Source organism: Leucoraja erinacea, chromosome 5 (genome assembly GCF_028641065.1).
Source record: "Leucoraja erinacea ecotype New England chromosome 5, Leri_hhj_1, whole genome shotgun sequence".
Taxonomy (NCBI): Eukaryota; Metazoa; Chordata; class Chondrichthyes; order Rajiformes; family Rajidae; genus Leucoraja; species Leucoraja erinaceus.
This window is the reverse complement of record NC_073381.1, coordinates 42,711,001-42,731,865: the sequence shown is the minus strand read 5'-3', so window position 1 is coordinate 42,731,865 and position 20,865 is coordinate 42,711,001. Positions and strand designations below refer to the sequence as shown.

At 44.9% G+C, this 20,865-nt stretch overlaps 1 protein-coding gene across 1 annotated transcript in view; it reads left to right on the top strand.

Moving 5' to 3' along the window:
• mapre3b (microtubule-associated protein, RP/EB family, member 3b) overlaps window positions 1-20,865 on the top strand; it is a 68,567-nt gene that overhangs the window by 11,179 nt on the left and 36,523 nt on the right. The window contains exons 2-3 of the mRNA XM_055635438.1: window positions 8,699-8,826; window positions 17,160-17,305. Of these exons, the coding sequence (XP_055491413.1) occupies window positions 8,706-8,826; window positions 17,160-17,305 (267 nt within the window). The 5' untranslated portion in view covers window positions 8,699-8,705. The remainder of the gene's footprint in view (window positions 1-8,698; window positions 8,827-17,159; window positions 17,306-20,865) is intronic.

Sequence of the window (20,865 nt, the reverse complement as noted above, 5' to 3'; positions counted from 1 at the left end):
GCATTTTAGGTATGCTGTACTTGGTATATAAAAATAGTATATTTATGTAAGATAAATCTAATGTACTGCAGGCAGTTGTTTTCTAATTTTATATAGTTTTTCATATTTATTGGGAAAGGGAAATATTTACACTTTGCTCAATTCTGCAATGTTGTAGTGGAAGAAAATGATCTTAGTTGCTGTTGAAGTAGGTGTGTTTCAGAATATGAAATGTTCTGAATGATAGAACTATTCTCTCCAAGACATTAAATGCTGATATCAATGCATCTATAAATGTTGTTAAAATAAGCTAATGCAATGTTAAAGTTGCATTTAAACAATATCAAATGCACCATTCTTTTCTTATCTCTTTCATTTTTGCTTTTTATAATGCTGCAATTTGCTTGACTTTAAATACAACATGTAACGGGTTGGTTTAAGAATAAAAAATAATCTGAAACGTTGGAACAAATTTAATGGATCTGCAATCCAAAGTGGAAGATGCAATAAGTTAAATCTCGATTTGTAAATTGTTTTGCGTGAAGATTTAATTTTTAGTTACCATACATCGCATATGGTTATAGATGGATTACACAGTGAAGAACTAATTTGCTATTTATTTGTTACACATTTTAAGTTATAGGCGACTATGGAATAAAACATTCACATTTTCCATTTAATTCTACTAGACTAACTGGGACCCGTTGGATCCCAGTCACATGGGAGGCCTGGTCCCCCAACGCAACCCATTCCGCAACGCAATATTCCAACACTCACCCGTTCCCCCAATGCAATATTCCACCACTCGCCCATAGCCCATAACTGCGCAGGCGCGGCTCATTTCCCCTCATCCCCGAGCACTCCCTCCCCTCCTCTTCATGTGTGGGAGGGGAGGAAGGGAGGGGGGGGGGAGGAGGGATGTGTGTGGATGGGGAGGTGTGGGAGAGGGAGGGAGGTATGAAGGTGGCGTGGGATGGGGTGGGGGGGAGGTGTGTATGTGGGCGGGAGGGGGAGTGGGGGATGTGTGGGCGGGGGTCTGTGATTGGGTGGGGGGTGTGTGTGGGCGGGGGGCTGTGGGGGGTAGGGATGTGGAGGGAAAGGGGTTTTGGGGCGAAGAGGTGTGCGGGTGGGGGGTTTTGGGGGCGGAGGGGTTGTGGGGGCGAGGGGGATTGTGGGGGCGAGGGTTTTTATGGGTGCGGGGGGGTGGAGGGGAGAGGTGTGTGAGTTGGGGGAGTGGGGTGTGGGTGGGGTGAGTGAGCTCAGAGAAAAGACAGGGGAAGAGGCATGGGGAAGGGAGGGGCATCAAGGGGGAGGCGGGGAGGAGCCTGCGAGGGGGACCAGAGAGGTAATGGCTGGAATTGGCGGTGCGATGGGGATTCACAGTGGGCGCTGGTCACTAGTCGTTCTTCTCCACTGGGATCAGAGTCTCCACTTTCCGTTTGGTGTCATCTCCGACTCTGGGCTGGGTCTCCCAAGCTGGGCTGGGCTGGGCTGGGTCTCCCAAGCTGGGCTGGGTCTCCCAAGCTGGGCTGGGTCGGGTACCGTTTTTGCGAACCGTTTTTGCGCAAATAGAAAGACTGCCAAACCGGAAGATAACAAGATCAGAGTTTTAGTTATGTATAGATAGAAGATACCATTTAGCATCAAGTTAAGACAAAAAAATAATTTTCATGAAAAGTGCAGTTATTTTTTGCAGTGAAGTAATAGACAATTTAGCTCTAAAGAAAGTTGCCTCTGTTTTGCATATACAGGTGCACAACCTTTTATCCGAAAGCCTTGGGACCAGACACTTTTCGTAATTCAGAATTTGTCGGTCTTCGGAATGGAAATTTTTTAGCGTAGATTTTAATGGCTGGCTCAGTGGTAGAGTGCTCGGCTCATATCCGCAAGGTCGCGAGTTTGCGCCTTGATCCCGGCAGTTACTCGGTCGCGAGTTTGAGTCTTCAATGTCGTTTTTTCTTGCAGAATAAATGTTTGTATGAAATGCAGTGTAGGAGAGGTGTACTGACTGTGTGGGCAGAACTTTGGAAGTGATTGCCCACCAGTCTAAAAAGCCGCTGTGTCCCCCTGTCCCTGGGATAGCAGGGGGCGATCAAACAGCACAATACCCCCCTCCCCCTCCAACTCCAGAGGAATCCGCTCCCCGATGGGCCGCTACGGCGACGTGGCAGTTTGCCCACAGCCCGAGCTGCGCCACCCCAAGAACGAGACGTACCTTGCACACCATCCGCTTCTGCCCCTATGTGTTCCTCTGGAGTTGGAGCGGGGCTGGGCTGGAGTTGCTGCTGGCTGTGGGCCTCTGGGATCTCCGTGCTTGCAGTGGGCCTGGAGGTCGTTGTCCCGTTGGTCCTGACGTCTCCGGCCACCCCCCTGGACTGGAGCTGAGACTGGGAACTGTACCGCCCTTGCCCCCTCCCTCTGCAACTGCAAACAACCCCACTCTCCTGCAAGGGCGGTACAGTTCCCGGAGGATAGCAGGTGGCCGGAGACGTCAGGACCAACAGGAACCCGCTCCCCGATGGGCCGCTACGACGCCCCGAGCTGCGCCCCGTCATCCGCAACCCAGATTCCTCTGTAGTTGGAGCGGGGCTGGGCTGCTGTTGGCTGTGGGTCTCTGTGTTCTCCGTGCTTGCGGTGGGCCTGGTGGTCGACGTCCAATTGATCTTGACGTCTCTGGTGACTGCACTGGCCTGCTGCCATCGCCGACGTGAAGACAGTGCAAAGCCCCCGCGCCAGTGCAATGAGCGGGGAGTTGGGGAGGGAAGGGGTCACACACATGGCCAGGGAGCAGAGGGGTGTAGGTGGGGTGAAACTGAAGGGAGCGACAATCTGCTGCTGCCTGCACGCTGAGTTAAAAAGTTCCCACGCAAGACTCACGATACACTGTGTATCGTGTCTACCGTGGGAACTTTTTAACTCAGTGGGCAGGTAGCAGCATATTGTCAATTATTAACCCTCCCGCGCAATATACCCTCACCTTCTCTTTTATGGATGGGGATTTAGTTCCCCTTTCTTCGAGGACCGACCGGAGGTTCCGCTGTCACCTCTGCGGGCCGCCCTCAGTGAACGTCCTGTCTCCCTGTCCCTGGAATAGTAGGGGGCGATCAAACAGCACAATACCCCCCTCCCCCTCCAACTCCAGCGGAATCCGCTCCCCGATGGGCCGCTATGGCGACAAGTGGCAGTTCGCCCACAGCCCGAGCTGTGCGACCCCAAGAACAAGACGTACCCCTTGCACACCATCAGCTTCTGCCCATACGGGGAGCGTGTTCCTCTGGAGTTGGAACGGGGCTGGGCTGGAGTTGCTGATCTGGGATCTCCGTGCTTGCAGTGGGCCTGGGGGTCGGTGTTCCGTTGGTCCTGACGTCTCCGGTGACTGGCACTGTGCTGCTAGCATCGCGACGTGAAGACAGTACAAAGCCCCCGCGCCGGTGCAATGAGCGGGGAGCTGGAGAGGGGAGGGAAGGGGTCACACACATGGCCGGGAAGCAGAGGGGTGTAGGTGGGGTGAAACTGAAAGGGAGCGACCATCTACTGCTGCCTGCAAGCCGAGTTAAAAAGTTCCCACGCAAGACTCACGATACACTGTGTATCGTGAGTCTACCGTGGGAACTTTTTAACTCAGCTGGCAGGTAGCAGCATATTGTCAATTATTAACCCTCCCGCGCAATATACCCTCACCTTCTCTTTTATGAATGGGGATTTAGTTCCCCTTTCTTCGAGGACAGACCGGAGGTTCCGCTGTCACCTCTGCGGGCCGCCCTCGGTGAACGTTTTCAAGGACCTTTCTTCAAAGACCGAAAAAATGTCGCTATTCGGAGGTTTTCGTTATTTGGATCTTCGGATAAAAGGTTGTGCACCTGTATGTGCTTTATTTTAGTGCAGTAGGCTGATCCAGCAGTGCAGTATCATATCTGCAGTGACAGATTGTTGATTCGAAATTTACAGTATAAAACGATACAATTTCAACTTTCCTAGTTGATTAAAAAGGTTTCCTAAGAAATTAATAAGCTGCTTCTGTAATATTAAATGTAACTTTTATCATTCAATTTCATTTAATTAGTTTGACTTCTTTGACATTAAAGAAAATTTAAGGCCATTAACATGTCAAGTATTAAAATAAATTTTATCGAGGCAAAATTGGATTTGGTTTGATATGTTTTGGTGCTGCAATGAATTGCAGAATTGCTACTGAATCTTGCTAATGCTTCTATCAACAAATGAAACAGGCCACTAATTCATCTAAAATTGCACTGCTGTTGCTGACGTGGCTGAAAAAAGTTTCAGTTCAGCCTGCATTTAACGTGGTTGAAAGGTTTGCTTTCAACAATCATTGAGCTAACTTTCAAAAGGTCCATGCACTTTTGTACCAGGGAAATGAAATTATTGAAGTGCTGTTGATTGACATTAAATCTAAAACGGAATTCCACTAAAAGGCACATGCAGTTGGATTCATCTGTGTTTCCAAAGTTGGAGATTTTTTTAAATGTTCAAATTATTAGTTGATTTTTTTTTTGGGTGAGTATTAGAAAGGACTCAAATTTGCAAACATAAATGATTATCAATGTGACCCAAAAAGCTGGACATTTTATTGCCTTTTGGTCATGAAATGTGTCTTTTTTAAAAATTAATAATTATGCAAACTGATGATATCACATATGGTCAGTGATTAATCTCATCCAAGAATAAAGACTAATTTGAGTGACAGTCTGATTTTTTGTTTTGATGGTGCAACATTCAGAGACCAATAAAATTAAAAAATAACGGAATGAACAGCAAAATCAAGGGTATGATTTTTGTCCTGCTTTGAATTGGGCATTATTTCGGACAAAATGTTTTTAAGGAAACAACAATTGTTAACAACAAATAATGCCCATTAAAAAGCAGGGAAAATAACTTTTCTCATAAATGCAGCCTGACTATCCTCCTCCTTGGCTGTAGATAGATGAAGTTTGTGATAGTCTGACTTGAGATGCCCAATCCTGTTGTAATCTAGTTGCTTAACTGAAGTTTTATGTTGAACCTCATTCAACTTTGCAAATGCATTTGTTAGCAGCTTCTTCTCCTTTCTGATGGCAACTGTTACTGAGATTGTTTTGTTAATCTAAAGCAGGGGTCGGCAACCTTTTCTGCCAAGGGGCCAGCGCATATGTTTGTACGCGGATGGCGGGCCACATCTATCACGTGTACACCAGGATCCCGCCCCGGATGGCAAGCATCAAATCACGTGTTCACATAGATCCCGTTCCTTCAAGGACGCCAGCCGGAGCACTGAGCTCAAACACTTACTCGCTCATCCCCGGCCTACTGACAACCCCGATCCCGACAGTGAAGTCCAGACACAGAAGGTGCGCGGCCATGTAGGCGGCTTTGCGCAGGATGCAGTACATCCAAATCACCTTCCACGTACCGGAGGTAGAAAAAAATGCTGGAGAAATTCACCAGCATTATTTTCTACCTTCGATTTTTCCAGAATCTGTAGTTCTTTCTTAAACATTCCAGGTACCGGAGATGATGGAAGTCTGCGGGCCGGGTGATTGAGGAAAAAAACTACGCCTGCGGGCCGGATGATTTTGGGGCGTAGGTTGCTGACCCCTGGTCTAAAGACTGAGAAAAAATTTACTTGATTTGTCTTTTCAAGTTGAATCCTCGAGGTCCACCTTTCACAAATTGTAGGCTTTTGATGTTTCAGAAGTAACAGAGAAGGAGTTAAAGGAGGTCTGTTCATCTACTAATCAGGGAGAATATCACATCAGCGTTTAGAGAGGACATGCTGGAGGGTTCACCCACGAAGGTAGTATGGGTAGAGCTAAGAAAATAAGACAGGTGCAATCACTAGTGGGATTGTACTATAGTCCTCCCAGTAACCAGTGGGAGATAGAGGAATGGACATGTGGACTGATTACAGAAAGATGCAAAAGCATCATCATTATCTTAGTGGCTCTCTAACATCCCCGATATAGACTGGGACTACTTCAGTACGTAATGCTCTGATGGGGCAGAATTTGTTAGGCTTATCCAAGAGGTTTTCCCTAAAACTGTCCAACTTGAGAAGGGAATATAATGGACCTTGTGTTGGGAAACGAGCTTGACTAATGGCGGTGTTTTGGTGGAAGAATATTTTGGGGACAATTATGACAACTCTATAAGTTTTAAGATTGTTTTGAATGGGGATAGACTGGACCTTGGGGGATGGTAATAAATTGGAGTGAGACAGATTACGGTGCAATAAGAGTAAATCGCAAGCAGTTATTATTAGGTAAGTCCATATGTGACACATGGGAAAAAAACCCGCATTAAGTGGTGGGGTAACTCAGCAATCTCTGGAGAACATGGATAGGAGATGTTTTGAGGTTGGAACCCTTTGGTGGGGGAGGAGGGGCTAGAAGAGAGGAGGGGCAGAACAAAGGCTGGCAGGAACCGTTGCGCACCATCTCCTCTGACCTCCCCCTTTCTGATACGTAACAGTCTGTCCTCAGCAAAGGCCGCACCTTTGTTTCCCTCCGTCCCCACTTCAACGAGTTCCGGACCCAATATAGTGCTCTTCCGTCGCCTCTACCTCCGTGCCTTTTTCTATGGGAAGGAGACCTCGCCACCTAGTGATGAGCCCTTCTCCCATCTCCACCGGACCACCTCCTCTCGGACTCCCCCAGATGGCCTTCGACCTTTTCATTTCCAACTGCCGGCGGGTGATCAACCGCCTCAACTTTTTCATTCTCCTTACTTACTCTAACCTCTTCCCCCGTGAATATACAGCCCTCCACTCACTCTGCAGCAACCCCAACTTAATAATCAAACCTGCTGACAAGGGAGGTGCCCTAGTAGTCTGGCACTCTGACCTCTAGGCCAGGCGACAACTCTCAGGCACCTCCTCCTACTTATCCTTGGACCATGACCCCACAGACGAGCACCAGATCTTAATATCACACACCATTTCTGATTTCATTACTTCCGGCTCTCTGCCTTGCAAAGCCTCCAACCGTATCATTCCCCAACCCCGTACGACCCGATTTTATCTTCTCCCCAAAATCCAAAAGCAGAACTGTCATGGCAGACCCATTGTTTCTGCTTGTTCGTCTTAAAGCCCCCCCCCCGGCCCAATCCCTCCCTACCTTTGTCTAAGACACCTCACACGCTCTTCGTCTCTTCTTTTTCCAGACCTGCACTCCCTCATCATTATGTTTAGTCACTCTACACCTCCAACCCCGACCAGGAAAGTCTTAAAGCCCTCCATTTCATCCTCGACCGCAGAACCAGCTAATTTCTGTGTACTAATACTCTCTTCTGGTCCTTACCCTCAACAACTTCTCCTTCGACTCCTCCCACTTCCTCCAAATCCAAGGCGTGGTTATGGGCACTCACATGGGTCCCAGCTATGCCTGCCTCTTTGTAGGGTACATCGAACAATCACTGTTCCAGGCTTACACTGGCCCTATCCCCGAAATCTATCTCCACTACATTGACGACTGCATTGGTGCTACCTCTTGCACCCATGCAGAACTCACTGACTTCATCAACTTCACGCCTAATTTCCATCCTGCACTCAAATTCACTTGGACCATCTCCGACATCTCCCTACCGTTTCTAGATCTCACCATCTCCATCACAGGAGATAAACTATTGACTGACATCTATTACAAACCCACTGACTTCCATAGAAAAAAAAGGAAGGGTCTTGACCCGAAACGTCACCCATTCTCACCAGAGATGCTGTCTGTCCCGCTGAGTTACTCCAGCATTTTATGTCTACCTGGCTTGTAATAGGTTGATACAGGGGGTGGTGGTCGTGGGGGGGTTGGACAAAGGCAAATTGAGAGACAAAAAGATTGAGGATTAGCCTTACCAAACGTTGTAAGCTACCCAAGTGAAATATGAGGTACTGTTCCTAACGTTTGCCGGTGTGGCTTCACTCTGTCAATGAGGAGAGGAGTTAAAATGGTTAACATATGTGAGATCCAGTAGGCCTTGGCTGACTGGGCACAAGTGGTAACCAAGTTTACGCTTAGTCACAGCAATGTACAGAAGGTTACATCGAGAACACCTGATACAGTAATTGAGTTTAGAGGTGGTGCACGTAAGACTTTCTCTCACCTGAAAGGAATGATGGGGTCCCTGGATGGAGATGATGGAGGAGGTGTAGGGACAGGTGTTACATCTCCTGCTGTTGCAGGGTAAGGTACCTGGGGAAGGGGTGGTTTCAGAGGTAGTTAAATTGCATTTAATAATATAGAGGGTCTCTGAAGAATATTGGAAAGATTCTGGCGTTGGGGAAAAAATAGTTCACTGGGTTATGTAGCATTTCTAGTGCTTTGGTGAATGGTACAAAAGCCCCTGGGTCTTGATATCAGTCCAGAAACAAACTGGATTTTGTTTTTTAGCATTGGGGTATGACTTAATTCAATGCATTTGTGAGAGAATCGAATAAAATAAAATGGGTCTTGCAAAAATTGTTTGGGTGGTGTTTTTCATCTGAACAGGCCTTCTGCTGCAAGATTTCACTCCCATCACAACGTAAAAGAAGCAGTATTCAGTGAATCTCTCTGATTTACTTAGTTTTGGAAGTTTAAGGAATGAGTGAGCTTCAATTTCCCATTATAGAGATTACCTTTGGCAAAACGTATCGTTGTTTTGAGCACTATGAGGAGAAATATTTTACAGGGTGTCTATACCTTGAATTTGATTTGTTTCTATCTTAATCTATTTCTTGTTCTTTCTGTAGCTGGGGGATGGCAGTAAATGTATATTCCACTTCTATGACAAGTGAAAATCTTAGCCGGCATGATATGTTGGCATGGGTCAATGACTCTCTCGAGCTCAATTATACCAAAATTGAACAACTATGCTCAGGTAAGAAAATAATGTAAAAAATTCTGTGTAAATAATGTGCGTTCTCTGACTTTCAGTCATAATATTTGAACAATTTTACAAATGAAACAAAAATGAAAAGAAACATGTGAATCTGTTACTGCAATAATGTTTCTTCTGTTAAAAATGGGTTTACGTGATGATACCACCATATGTTAGTGAAAAAGAACCTGAAATTAATTCTGTTGATGATAAATACACTGTAATTTAATGAAATGACACATTGTTAGACATACAAGATTGTTTTCTTAATTATCCCAGGCTTAGAATTATAAGAGCAGATGAGAAGGTGATTGAACTCCATGAACTCCACTCGGCTCTAGGTTGTGCACCTTGTAGTTTTGTCACCACACTGCAGGAAGAATGAGATAGCGCATCACCAGGACTGCAGAATTGTTGTTTAGTGGGGAGACTGACTACATAGAAACATAGAAAATAGGTGCAGGAGGAGGCCATTTGGCCCTGCAAGCCAGCACCGCCATTCATTGTGATCATGGCTGATCGTCCCCTATCAATAATTCGTGCCTGCCTTCTCCCCATATCCTTTGACTGCACTAGCCCCTAGAGCTCTATCTAACTCTCTCTTAAATCCATCCAGTGACTTGGCCTCCGCTGCCCTCTGTGGCAGGGAATTTCATAAATTCACAACTCTCTGGGTGAAAAAGTTGTTTCTCACCTCAGTATTAAATGACCTCCCCTTTATTCTAAGACTGTGGCCCCTGGTTCTGGACTCGCCCAAAATAGGGAACATTTTTCTTGCATCTAGCTTGTCCAGTCCTTTTATAATTTTATATGTTTCTTTAAGATCCTGCCCCTCATGCTTCTAAACTCCAGTGAATACAAGCCTAGTCTTTTCAATCTTTCCTCATATGACAGTCCCGCCAACCCATGGATCAATCTCGTGAACCTATGCTGCACTGCCTCAATCACAAGGATGTCCTTCCTCAAATTAGGAGACCAAAACTGTACACAATACTCCAGATGTGGTCTCACCAGAGCCCTAATCTACTGCAGAAGAACCTCTTTACTCCTATACTGAAATCCTCTTGTTATGAAGGCCAACATTCCATTAGCTTTCTTCACTGCATGCTGTACCTGTAAGCCGACTTTCAGTGACCGGTGTACAAGGACGCCGAGGTCTCGCTGCACCTCCCCCTTACCTAACCTAACCCCATTGAGATAATAATCTGCCCCCTTGTTTTTGCCGCCGAAGTGGATAACCTCACATGTATCTATATTATACTGCATCTGCCACACATCTGCCCACTCACTCAACTTGTCCAGGTCGCCCTGCAACCTCCTAACATCCTCTTCACAGCTCACACTGCCACCCAGCTTTGTATCATCCGCAAACTTGCTCGTGTTGCTCCTAATTCCCTCGTCCAAATCATTAATATATATATATGGTAAACAGTTGCGGTCCCAACATCGAGCCTTGCGGCACTCCCCTCGTCACTGCCTGCCATTCTGAAAAGGACCCGTTCACTCCTACTCTTTGCTTCCGGTCTGCCAACCAATTTTTTATCCATGTCAACACCCTACCCCTAATACCATGTGCTTAAATTTTAGTCACCAATCTCCCGTGTGGGACCTTATCAAAGGCTTTCTGAAAGTCACTACACTTGTGGAAATACACTACATCCACTGGCACCCCTTCATCCATTTTACTTGTCACATCCTCTAAAAATTCCAGAAGATTAGTCAAGCATGATTTCCCTTTCTTAAATCCATGTTGACTTGGACTAATCCTTTTACTGCTATCCAAACGCCCCATTATTACCTCTTTAATAATTGACCAGCATCCTTCCCACCACCAAAGTCAGACTAATTGGTCTGTAATTCCCTGTTTTCTCTCTCGCTCCTTTCTTGAAAAGTGGGGTAACATTGGCTATCCTCCAATCCACAGGAACTGATCCTGAATCAATCGAACATTGGAAAATAATCACCAATGCGTCCACTATTTCTAGAGCCACCTCCCTGAGGACCCTGGGATGCAGACCATCAGGCCCAGGGGATTTATCATCCTTCAGTCCCATTAGCCTACCCAATACTATTTTTCGCCTAATGAAAATTTCTTTCAATTCCTCTTCCCCCTTAGATACTCTGTCCTCCAGTACATCTGGGAGATTGTTTGTGTCTTCCTTAGTGAAGACAGATACAAAGTTTTGTTTCCTTCTGTTGTCCTATGAAGGTTTCCCAATCATCTGGCTTCCGGCTACTCTTTGCTGTGTAATACATCTTTTCTTTTAGTTTTATTCTATCCCTAACTTCTCTTGTCAGCCACGGTTGCCTCCTACTCCCCTTAGAATCTTCCTTCCTTTTTGGAATGAAATGATCCTGCATCTTCCGGATTATGCCCAGAAATTCCTGCCATTGCTGTTCCACCGTCATTCCTGCTAGGATCCCTTTCCAGTCTACCCTGGCCAGCTTCCCTTTCATGCCTTCATAGTCCCCTTTGTTCAACTGCATCACTGACACTTCCGATTTAACCTTCTCCTTCTTAAATTGCAGATTAAAACTAATCATATTATGATCACTACCTCTAAGCGGTTCCTTTACCTCGAGTTCTCTTATCATATCTGGTTCATTGGATAACACTAAATCCAGAATTGCCTTTTCTCTGGTCGGCTCCATTACAAGCTGCTCTAAGAATCCATCTCAGAGGCATTCTACAAACTCTCTTTCTTGGGGTCCTGAACCAACCTGATTTTCCCAGTCTGCCTGCATATTGAAATCCCCCATCACCATAGCGGCATTACCTTTGTTACATGCCAGTTTTAACTCCTGCTGCAACTTACACCCTACATCCGGGCTACTATTTGGGAATCTAGATAACACCAATTAGTGTCTTCTTGCCTTTACAATTCCTCAACTCAATCCACAGTGACTCTACCTCGTCAGCCCCTATGTCTTCCCTCGCAAGGGACTGAATTCTATCCCTCACCAGCAGAGCTACCCCCCCCCCCCCTCCTCTGCCCACCTGCCTGTCCTTTCTATAGGATGTATAACCCTGAATATTAAGTTCCCAGGCCCGATCCTCCTGCAGCCACGTCTCAGTAATCCCCACAATGTCATATCTACCAACCTCTAACTGAGCCTCAACCTCATCTACTTTACTTCTTATACATTGCACATTCATATACAATACTTTTAATTCCTTACATATCTCACCTTTCACATCGACCCCTATTACTCTTGGCCACACTCTCCTATCCCTTTGTGAGCTTTCTTCCCGTTAATTCTGAGGTCATTAACCTTCCCTTTACTCTCTTTCCCTTTAACTCCATCCTCGACTATCCCATTTGACACCCCACCCCCCTTATTCAGTTTAAAACCACTCGTGTAGCAGTGGCATACCTGCCTGCCAGAATGCTGGTTCTCCCACCTGTTAAGATGCAATCCGTCCCTTTTGTGACTGAAGACTAGGATGGGATTATTTTCATTGAGGTATATTCAATCATGATATATGTAGGCTGGTTTAGCTGAAGGATCTATTTTCTTTTGCAAGTACCTGTAAGCTGATGTGCCTTCTCGAGCCCCCATTCGGTGGTATTTCAGTCACGGTCACAGAGGTCAACGTCAGAAAATCCTTCAGAAGGGTGAACCCTCGGAAAGCGCCTGGACCTGATGGTATACACGGTCGTGTGCTAAAAACCTGTGCGGACCAACTGACTGGAGTTTTTACGGACATTTTCAACCTCTCATTTCTGAGGTCTGAGGTTTCCACCTGCTTTAAAAGGGCATCAATTATACCGGTGCCCAAGAAGAGTAAGGTGATGTGCCTCAATGACTATCGACCAGTGGCACTAACGTCAGTGGTGATGAAGTGCTTTAAGAGGTTGATCATGGAGCAAATCAACTCATACCTCGACAAAAACCTGGACCCACTGCAGTTCGCTTACCACCACAACAGATCAACTGTGGATGTGATCTCGCTGGCTCTCCACCCCGCTCTGGACCACTTGGACAATAAAAACTCATATGTCAGGCTGTTATTCATTGACTACAGCTCGGCATTTAATACAATCATCCCCTCCAAGCTGGTTACCAAACTCTCAGAACTGGGTCTCTTCGCATCCCTCTGCAATCGAATCCTTGACTTCCTCATTCACAAACCACAGTCTGTCCGTATTGGTGGAAATGTGTCAGCCTTGATAACAATCAGCACGGGAGCACCTCAAGGCTGCATGCTCAACCCCCTGCTGTACTCACTCTATACTCATGACTGCGTAGCCGGCCATTGTGCGAACTCCATCAGCAGGTTCGCTGACGACACCACTGTTGTGGGACGTATCACTGATGGAGTTGAGTCAGAGTATAGAATTGAGATCGACCGTTTGACCAAATGGTGCCAGCATAATAACCTGGCTCTCAACACCAGCAAAACCAAGGAACTGATTGTGGACTTTGGAAGGGGTAGGATGGGGACCCATAGTCCCATTTATATCAACGAGTCGATGGTGGAGAGGGTCAAGAACTTCAAATTCCTGTGCGTGCATATCTCTGAAGATCTCTCCTGGTCCGAGAACACTGATGCAATTATAAAGAAAGCACATCAGCGCCTCTACTTCCTGAGAAGATTACACAGAGTCGGTATGTCAATGAGGACTCTCTTGAACATCTACAGGTGCACAATAGAGAACATGCTGACCGGATGCATCGTGGCTTGATCCGGCAAATTGAGCGCCCAGGAGCGAAAAAGACCGCAAAAAAACGTAAATACTTCCCAGTGCATCGTCGGCTCTGACCTCCCTACCATCAAGGGGATCTAACGCAGTCGCTGCCTCAAAAAGGCTGCCATCATCATCAAGGATCCACACCATCCTGGCCACTCACTCGTCTCCCTGCTGCCTTCAGGTAGAAGGTACAGGAGCCTGAAATCTGCAACATTTAGGTTCAGGAATAGCTACTTCCCCACAGCCATCAGGCTATTAAACTCAACTCAAACTAAACTCTGAACATTAATAGCCCATTGCACTTTATCTGCTTATTTATGTGTGTGTACATATACATATTCAATGGTATATGGTCACACTGATCTGTTGTGTATTTATTTATGCATACTATATTCTGTTGTGCTGAATCAAAGCAAGAATTTCATTGTTCTATCTGGGACACATGACAATAAAATATCTTGAATCTTGAATAAATATGGGACACAGCATTTAAGTTTATTGGTAGAGTGTAAGAGGTAAGCTGATGAATTTAATTCCTTTCACCAAGACAATCTGGAATTCAGTATCTTAAAGGATAGTAGGGACAGAAATTCATATTGCATAAAAAATAAGCACTTGAAAGAATATAGCCCACAAGCCTCATGGACTGGGAAGTAGAAGTTCTGATCAAAATGGACGTGATAGGCTGAAAGGCCTCTGACTGCACTGTACATTTCCATGATTCTGAGGTAATCCTTCCTGGAGGTTTGATTTTGAAGTATTTTTAGAGGATGGGTAGCCAATATAATTTGAAGGAAGAGTATAAATCTTTTCCTGCATCTCTATTTTGCACCACCACATTAAGGCACATGAACTAAGCATGGTACTTTAGATGGGACTAGGAACAGGAATTGGCCCCCTTGCCCTTCAAGCCGCCTTCTCATTCAGTGTAACTGGCTGATCTACCCAGGCCTCAACTCCTTCTTTGTCAGATCCCCATCGCCTTCAATTACCTAATTTTTCATAAATTTAACCACCTCCACTTTAAAAACTACCGAGCCTCTGCAACTTTCTAGGTTAGAGAATTCTAAATAATCATTGCCATCTGTGAGAATAAAATAGCTTCATTTCTCCACATGGTCATTCCTTCCCATGACCTAGCTCAGAATAGAATGTCTGTTTCAGGAATCCAATGTCATACTTGAAAATGATGTGATCTGCCCACTACAGGTGCACAACTTGTGGTAGATTTTAACAGCTGGTTCAATGGTAAAGTGCTCGGCTCATATCCGCAAGGTCGCGAGTTTGCGCCTCGATCCCGGCAGTTACTCGATCGCGAGTTTGAGTCTTCAATGTAGTTTTTTCTTGCAGAATAGGAGAGAATAGGGAGGGTTAGGCTGGGATCATTCTCTGCGAGATGATTTTAGTGCGGGAGACAAGTGTAGGAGAGGTGTACTGACTGTGTGGGCAGAACGTTGGAAGTGATTGCCCACCATTCTCAAAAGCCGCTGTGTCTCCCTGTCCCTGGGATAGCAGGGGGCGATCAAACAGCAAAATACCCCCCTCCCCCTCCAACTCCAGAGGAATCTGCTCCCCGATGGGCCGCTACGGCGACAAGTGGCAGTTCGCCCACAGCCTGAGCTGCGCCACCCCAAGAACAAGAATTACCTTGCACACCATCAGCGTCTGCCCCTACGGGGAGCGTGTTCCTGTGGAGTTGGAGCGGGGCCAGGCTGGAGTTGCTGATCTGGGATCTCCGTGCTTGCAGTAGGCCTGGGGGTCGGTGTCCCGATGAGGGGGCGCAGCTCGGGCTGTGGGTGAACTGCCACTTGTAGCCGTAGCGGCCCATCGGGGAGCGGCTTCTGGTGGTCCTGATGTCTCCGGCCAACGGGACACCGACTGCAAGCACGGAGATCCCAGAGACTCACAGCCAGCAGCAACTCTAGCCCAGCCCCGTTCCATCTCCAGAGGAACCCGGGTTGCGGATGAAGGGGCGCAGCTCGGACTGTGGGCGAACTGCCACTTGTCGCTGTAGCGGCCCATCGGGTAGTGGGTTCCTGTTGGTCCTGAAGTCTCCGGCCACCCCCCTGGACAGGAGCTGAGACTGGGAACTGTGCCGCCCTTGCCCCCTCCCTCTGCAACTGCAAACAACCCCACTCTCCTGCTCACCTGCAAGGGCGGTACAGTTCCCAGTCTCAGCTCCTGTACAGGGGGATCGCCGGAGACGTCACAGCCCAAGCTGCGCCCCCTCATCCGCAACCTCAAGAACAAGACGTACTTTGCACACCATCAGCTTCTGTCCTTATGGGGAGCGTGTTCCTCTGGAGTTGGAACGGGGCTGGGCTGCTGCTGGCTGTGGGTCTCTGGGATCTCCGTGCTTGCAGTGGGCCTGTGGGTCGGTGTCCCGTTGGTCCTGACGTCTCCGGTGACTGGCACTGACCTGCTGACATCGCCGACGTGAAGACAGTGCAAAGCCCCTGCGCCGGTGCAATGGGCGGGGAGCTGGAGAGGGGAGGGAAGGGGTCACACACATGGCCGGGAAGCAGAGGGGTGTAGGTGGGGTGAAACTGAAGGGAGCGACAATCTGCTGCTGCCTGCCCGCTGAGTTAAAAAGTTCCCACGCAAGACTCACGATACACTGTGTATCGTGAGTCTACCGTGGGAACTTTTTAACTCAGCGGGCAGGCAGCAGCAGATTGTCAATTATTAACCCTCCCACGCAATATACCCTCACCTTCTCTTTTATGAATGGGGATTTAGTTCCCTTTTCTTCGAGGACCGACCGGAGGTTCCGCTGTCACCTCTGCGGGCCGCCCTCGGTGAACGTCTTCAAGGACCGAAAAAATGTCCGCGATTCGGAGCTTTTCGTTATTTGGAATTTCGGATAAAAGGTTGTGCACCTGCATAGCCAACTGAGTATAAACAAAAAATATTGCAAATGTTTGAAATTTGAAATAAAAACAAAAAATGCTGGAAACGCTCAACGGGTCAACCAGCATCTGTGGAAATAGAAACAGTTAACATTTCATGTTGAGACACTTCAACAGTGCAGGGAAAGAGAGGATGAATAATGTCCCACAGATATCTAGGCAGAGTTGTGGACACATGCATCACATCATGGGTTACTTATGGATTCCATTCCTGAGAGCTGTCCGTAAGCAGATTTCTCTAACTCAGAACCATCCCATATCTATCGTAACCTATACCATTGTACGTCCATTTGCTATAGTTATTTTTTATTTTTTTGAATAATCACCTGAACACTCTCAATAATTAAACTAAAGGAATATATACTGGATACAGTCATTAATGAAACATTATTACTATTGTTTTAAAATGTATGAAGAATTTGATTAAAAGTGGTTTCCCTTAAATCAGGTCATTCATAACCTGTGATTCCACTGTGATTTCACTTGAGGCTTTGGAGAAATAACGAACTGTGCCATTCACTTCAAAGTGAATATGGGGCGAAAGGTTATGGGCTGTATTGCCTCCTACTTTGCCACAAATCTCAAAGATGATTGGAACCTTGTTATGCCACTGCATCCATTCCATGTATTTTAAAATATAAAGTCCATATATTTTTTTAAATCATTAACTGCCTGCCTATATTTTGGAATTCTTGAGTATTTTCTAAAATTTGGATTGTTTTTCCAACAGGAACAGCATATTGTCAATTTATGGATATGTTATTTCCGGGTTGCATTCATCTAAAGAAAGTCAAATTCCAGGCAAAATTGGAGCATGAATATATCCACCATTTTAAAGTCTTACAGGCAGCCTTCAAGAAAATGAATGTTGATAAAGTATGTACTCAACATCTGATTAAAGTTGCATATTTCTTATTAGTAAATGGGACTGTTTAATGTTGTTACATTTTCTTGCTGCTTGTCTCCCTTTTTCCTTCTTGGCTGTCAGTTCAATATGGCATATGAAGTGCTTCCTGCAAGCAAAAAACATTTTAAGGATTTTCTAATGAGCAATCTCTTTTTGCCTTCAAAAGAGTGAAAGACTCAATGGATCAGATAGCCTCTGGAGGGAGTGGACAGATGACATTTCAGGTTTGCATCGATCTCTGGGCTGAAGGAATATAAGGCAGAAAGCTGGAAAAGAGAAATTTGGGAGGGGCATAGCTTGGCTAGAGACCCGGTGGATACTGGTGAGGAGAGGTGATTGGCAGATGAGTAAATTTGGTAAAAAGACTCGAGATTAATAGGAGACAAAAGGGTGACAGATTAGAAAATGAGGGAGTGAAATTTAAAGCTCGAGAGAAGCATTTAAATAGGTGAGGATGGAGAATGGGAAATAAAAGTCAAGTCAAGAGTGTTTTATTGTCATGTGTCCCAGACAGGACAGTGAAATTCTTGCTTGCTGCAGCACAACAGAATATGTAAACATAATACAGAACAGGAGATACAAGTTCAGTGTGTCTATATACTATAGACCACATATCTACACACAATAAATAAACAGATAAAGTGCAATAGGCTGTTATTGGGATAAAAGGGGAAATAAGAAAATGGAGACATCAACTTTCCAACCATTGGGTTCTGAGCTACCCAAGTGAAATGTGAGATGCTGTTCCTCTCGTTTACCTGTGACAATGAGCAATGGAGAGGCCCAGAACAGAAAGGTTGGTATGGGAAGTGGAGTGGTTAGCAACCAGGAGCTTTGTCAGGCCATGGAGGACAGAACGCAAGTGTTGTGTGAAACGGCACTTCGTCTCTACTTGGGCTCACCGAGGTGAATGAGTCCACATTAGGAGCACACAATGTAATAGACGAGGTTGGGAAAGGTGCACTTTGACATCTGTTTACTGAGCTATTTTAGCTGTGCCAGTAACATTGAAATCCAAAGTATTTTTAAAATGTATAACATTCAAATTTATATTTCAGAAATAAATATTAAGAATCTGGCCATTTTAAATGTAAAAGAAAGTATTTAGAGCAAATGCAATAGTGTCTGTTGAAAAATTGGTTAAATTGATATTTCTGGTTTGGACCATTCATGAGCTTTTTTGATTTTTCAGGTGCAGTGGAATTAAAAGGAATGGTATAAAAGGAAATGGGGATGTTTGTTTGCCAACACTTGCAGTAAATTAAATGCCCTGTTAACTGACAGATGTGAGGGAAAAGTCAATGTTTTGAGTGTGTAAATAAGTGAAGAGATGGGGAGTAATTATTTTCATATTTTTTTTGGAAGCAGATATAAATGCAAAACAATATCCATAGCCAGGCGTTTTGACAAGTCAAAGCTGTTGCCAGTTTTTCATGCTTTCCTTTCTTTCTGCTTGCTCCCCACTGAGGATAAATGTGAGGTTATCCACTTTAGTGGCAAAAACAGGAAAGTGGACTATTATCTGAATGGTGGCCGATTAGGAAAAGGGGAGATGCAACGACCCCTGGGTGTCATGGTACACCAGTCATTGAAAGTAAGAATGCAGGTGCAGCAGGCAGTGAAGAAGGCAAATGGTATGTTAGCATTCATAGAAAAGGGATTTGAGTTTTAGAGCAGGGATGTTCTACTGCAGTTGTACAGGGTCTTGGTGAGACCACACCTGGAGTATTGTGTACAGTTTTGGTCTCCCAATCTGAGGAAAGACATTCTTGCCATAGAGGGAGTACAGAGAAGGTTCACCAGATTGATTCCTGGGATGGCAGGACTTTCATATGAAGAAAGACTGGATAGACTCGGCTTGTTCACGCTAGAATTCAGAAGATTGAGGGGGGGATATTGTAGAAACTTACAAAATTCTAAAGGGGTTGGACAGGCTAGATTGCAGGAAGATTATTCCCGATGTTGGGGAAGTCCAGAACTAGGGGTCACAGTTTAAGGATAAGAGGGAAGTCTTTTAGGACCGAGATGAGAAAATCATTTTTTACAGAGTGGTGAATCTGTGGAATTCTCTGCCACAGAAGGTAGTTGAGGCCAGTTCATTGGCTATATTTAAGAGGGAGTTAGATATGGCCCTTGTGGCTAAAGGGATCAGAGGGTATGGAGAGAAGGCAGAGATCGGATACGGAGTTGGATGACCAGCCATGATCATATCGAATGGCGGTGCAGGCTCGAAGGGCCGAATGGCCCTACTCCTGCACCTATTTTCTATGTTTCTATGTTTCTATCCATATCTTGAGCAATTTACATGTTTTCCGTTAATAAGTATCTTGATTTGTTGGTGGCTTTAGTTGCCTTTTGTTAATATCATGTCTGTTATTTAAGCATAATTTTGCACTGAAGCAACTCTGTGTCTGATTGATAGATGTGTTCTCTTTCCTCTCTGTTCTTTTTTTTAATTCTGTGATATGTTCCAGTTCTGATGAAAGGTTTACAATTTAGAATTTTAGTTTTCTCTTCATGGATACTCTTCGACCAGTAGAGTTCAGAAAATGTCCTGTTTTATTCCAAATGCTATAAACTCATTTAAAATATAAAATAAACCTCTGGACAATTATTCACTTCCAATTGGTGACTGTTCTGTTTCAGTCTTTTCATTGTAAATAATTCATATATTTTCAAACATATTTGTGGTGATTCTATGTATAGGAAATGCAGATGCTGGTTTAAATCAAAGGTTGACACAAAATGCTGGAGTAACTTAGCGGGACAGGCAGCATCTCTGGAGAGTCTGAAGAAGGGTCTCGACCCGAAACGTCACCCATTCCTTCTCTCCAGAGATGTTGCCAGTCCCGCTGAGTTACTCTAGCATTTTTGTCTACCTTTGTGGTGATTCTATCTTGATAAAATGCCATTAGAACTTCGACCAAACCAAGTTTTGGATTAGAAGATTGAAAGAGCTTGATAAAATGAGATGTGATATCTGGCAGTAATCGTGGTTTTGAAATTAGCTTCTGTTATTTTGCTTGATTTGCACTAATACTTGATTGTGATTGTTTTGCTATTTTGTTTTTAATATTTCCAGTAAATGACTACTATTTAAATGTGTACCAGTTCATGTTCTAACAGATGATAGTGTTAGTTAATTTATATTCATTAATTGGCTTACTCTCTTTCAAATATTGTAATTTGTATTGTTTTTAAAATCTGTTTTAATTTTGCATTTTAATGTAAGGCATAGAAGCCTAAATTTCCACTTCTAGGTTCTGGTTTTATTCTCAGCATATATGCAAACTGATCATTCCAATTCATTTCCGTGCACACATTAAAAAAACACATTCAAAAGAGGCCTGAATTTGTTGCCATAGTTTGTTGCAATAGTTGGTACAAGTACATTTTAATTATGTTGAAGGAATAACAATTACAATGGCAATTATAAAGCCTTCGTATTTTTTTTAAATCATTGGTGTATAAATAAGGAAAGTTAAATTCTAGCCTCAAAAACCTTTTAAGGTTTATCTTTTTGGAGCTT